The following is a 1,642-nucleotide window of genomic DNA, read 5'->3' as shown; positions in this document are numbered from 1 at the left end:
AAAAAATATAATTTCCCTGCAGCCAGTGGGTCCCCTTTCCAGTGTAGGCTCCTGGGCTTCAGCCCCTTGAAGCCCATGCATTAATGTGCCCCTGTCATTCAGTAATGAAACAACGCTGTGCGATTCTCAAAGACGCGCAGCGGTTCTGGTTATTTCCTGTATTTTCTTTGGGGAAATAAAGCAAACAACAGACAATATTGTGTCTAAAATGTAACTTACAATATTAACTTGCTTATTGAGCTGCTGTATAAAATCAGTTTTACATTTGCAATTGTTCTGATATTCAGGGAAAACCGCACTGTTGCTCATGTGATATTGCTAAACTATATCATATGATAAAAACAAAACAAAAACATATAGAGGGGCATTAAGGTCCCCATATTTTGAATTTTGAGGGCATTCTAATGGTATTGCAGTTCGCACTTTGTTATTGTTTGTAGGCGATACATATTGCACACCACTATTTTATAGTTACTTTATATAAATAAGCAGAACACAATGGAATTTTTTTTACATACAAAATGGTGTTCTATAAAATTTTAGAGGCTAACACATCGTAAAGATGTGCAGTTCTTATGTAAATATGGGAGATACAGCTTACAGTTTACTTATCTAAGGGTTTTATGGCACATCAGTCCTCTCGCTTTTCCAAACAAACCCTAAATCATCTCCAGACATCGCAAGGAAATTGACAATAGCAGTGTCGTGTGCCACTCGGCGAGTGTATATAAAACCCATCAAAACACACATGGCACGACTGATGACAAGCTTGCTGTTGTGTGTCTGGTTGCCATGGAGATGGAGTGACACTGCACCCATGGTTTACCTTAGATGTTGTTGCCATGCCAGCAGGAAATGGATCACAAATGCTGATGGAACCTCGTCGCCTACAGAAACTCGTCAGGAAACCTTTAGAGTTCATGAAAAGAATAGCAGTGCCACTCATGTGCTTGATGTTTCCATTAGATCAGACCTTTTGTTTTGTTAACGCGGGTGTGGAACTAATGAAGTATTTTGTGTTTTATTAACAGTTTTGAGTCAGGGAGGCAGTGAGTCAGACTTAACACATGCTGCCAGTTAGCGCCACAATCAGACGTGAATGTTCTTATACAATATTTGACCACAGTAAAACAAAACATTGTCTGAAGTTTCAGTGGCAGACCAATGTGTGATTTTTATACGGTGCCAGATCGCTGATGAATCATGGGATGGAACGTTTTTCAATGCTTAACGTTTTCAAATATTGCCGTAATGAGGAAAGTTCTTTCACGTGTGTTTCAGGGTTGGAGTCACCTCAGTTACTGCTGGGAAAAGCAACACAGTAGATTCAATCGTAAAGGAAGTGCTGTCACAAACAGGAAAACAGGTACCTTGGAATTGAATTCTCAAAAACACAACTTGGGTTTATTTGAATAAACCCTTTAACCCTACGTATTAGTACGGTACCTCAAAACATAGAAATCTGTACCATTATAAGCCATCAAAAGATTTTTTGCTTACCACATAGCAGTCACACCCTTGTATCCTAGTGGGAACTTTTGCACAGGCAAACGCCACAATATATTTTTCATAAATGCAAAAATCTAGTTATTTGTACTTTATGCACAATTTGTATGTTAATCCACATGGTTTCTGCAAATGT

The 1,642-nt window shown here is 38.7% G+C and overlaps 1 protein-coding gene across 1 annotated transcript in view; it reads left to right on the top strand.

The window, feature by feature from the left end:
* Positions 1-1,642, top strand: part of LOC107653341 (diacylglycerol kinase theta-like) — a 40,038-nt gene that overhangs the window by 25,120 nt on the left and 13,276 nt on the right. Inside the window, 1 exon segment of the mRNA XM_016440036.1 lies at positions 1,282-1,366. Coding sequence (XP_016295522.1) covers positions 1,282-1,366 — 85 coding nt within the window.

Source organism: Sinocyclocheilus anshuiensis, unplaced genomic scaffold, assembly GCF_001515605.1.
Source record: "Sinocyclocheilus anshuiensis isolate Anshui unplaced genomic scaffold, SAMN03320099.WGS_v1.1 scaffold103, whole genome shotgun sequence".
Taxonomy (NCBI): Eukaryota; Metazoa; Chordata; class Actinopteri; order Cypriniformes; family Cyprinidae; genus Sinocyclocheilus; species Sinocyclocheilus anshuiensis.
This window is presented reverse-complemented; position numbering and strand designations above follow the sequence as displayed.